This window comes from Geospiza fortis, unplaced genomic scaffold (genome assembly GCF_000277835.1).
Source record: "Geospiza fortis unplaced genomic scaffold, GeoFor_1.0 scaffold546, whole genome shotgun sequence".
In the NCBI taxonomy this organism is placed as follows: Eukaryota; Metazoa; Chordata; class Aves; order Passeriformes; family Thraupidae; genus Geospiza; species Geospiza fortis.
The window spans coordinates 403,464-403,890 of record NW_005054612.1 but is presented as its reverse complement, the minus strand read 5'-3'; the positions used below and the strand labels follow the sequence as shown (position 1 = coordinate 403,890).

At 66.3% G+C, this 427-nt stretch overlaps 1 protein-coding gene across 1 annotated transcript in view; it reads left to right on the top strand.

Moving 5' to 3' along the window:
* Positions 1-2: 2 nt before the first annotated feature.
* The window catches only part of TEPSIN (TEPSIN adaptor related protein complex 4 accessory protein), a gene marked incomplete at its 5' end in the record, with an annotated part of 3,509 nt that continues 3,084 nt past the window's right edge, over positions 3-427 (top strand). The window contains 3 exons of the mRNA XM_031064666.1: positions 3-56; positions 150-243; positions 375-424. Of these exons, the coding sequence (XP_030920526.1) occupies positions 3-56; positions 150-243; positions 375-424 (198 nt within the window). The remainder of the gene's footprint in view (positions 57-149; positions 244-374; positions 425-427) is intronic.

Below are 427 nucleotides of genomic sequence, written 5' to 3'. Positions count from 1 at the left end.
TGCTGGAGCATCTCCTGACGCGGCTGCAGAGCAGCTCCTGCCACGTCAAGTTGAAGGTGGGTCCGTGCTGGGGGCACTGGGGGGTGATGGGGTGAACCCCCCCCGCTCCAGGGAGGGCAGCTGTGACTTGTCCTTGTCCCCCGAGGCAGGTGCTGAAGATCCTGCTGCACACCTGCTCGCAGGGCTCGCCCCAGTTTGTGCTGCAGCTGAAGAGGAACGCCAGCTTCATCCGGGAGGCTGCGGGTAACGGCCTGGGGGGGACGTGGCAGAGCAGCAATGGGGGGCTGAGACCCCAGAAGGGCTCCTGCTGTGCCAGGAGCAGGGTCCTACCGCACCTGGGAGCGTCCCCCACCCTCCTCTCTGTGTGTCTGCAGTGTTCTCCGGGCCCCCAGACCCCCTCCACGGCAACAGCTTGAACCAGAAGGTG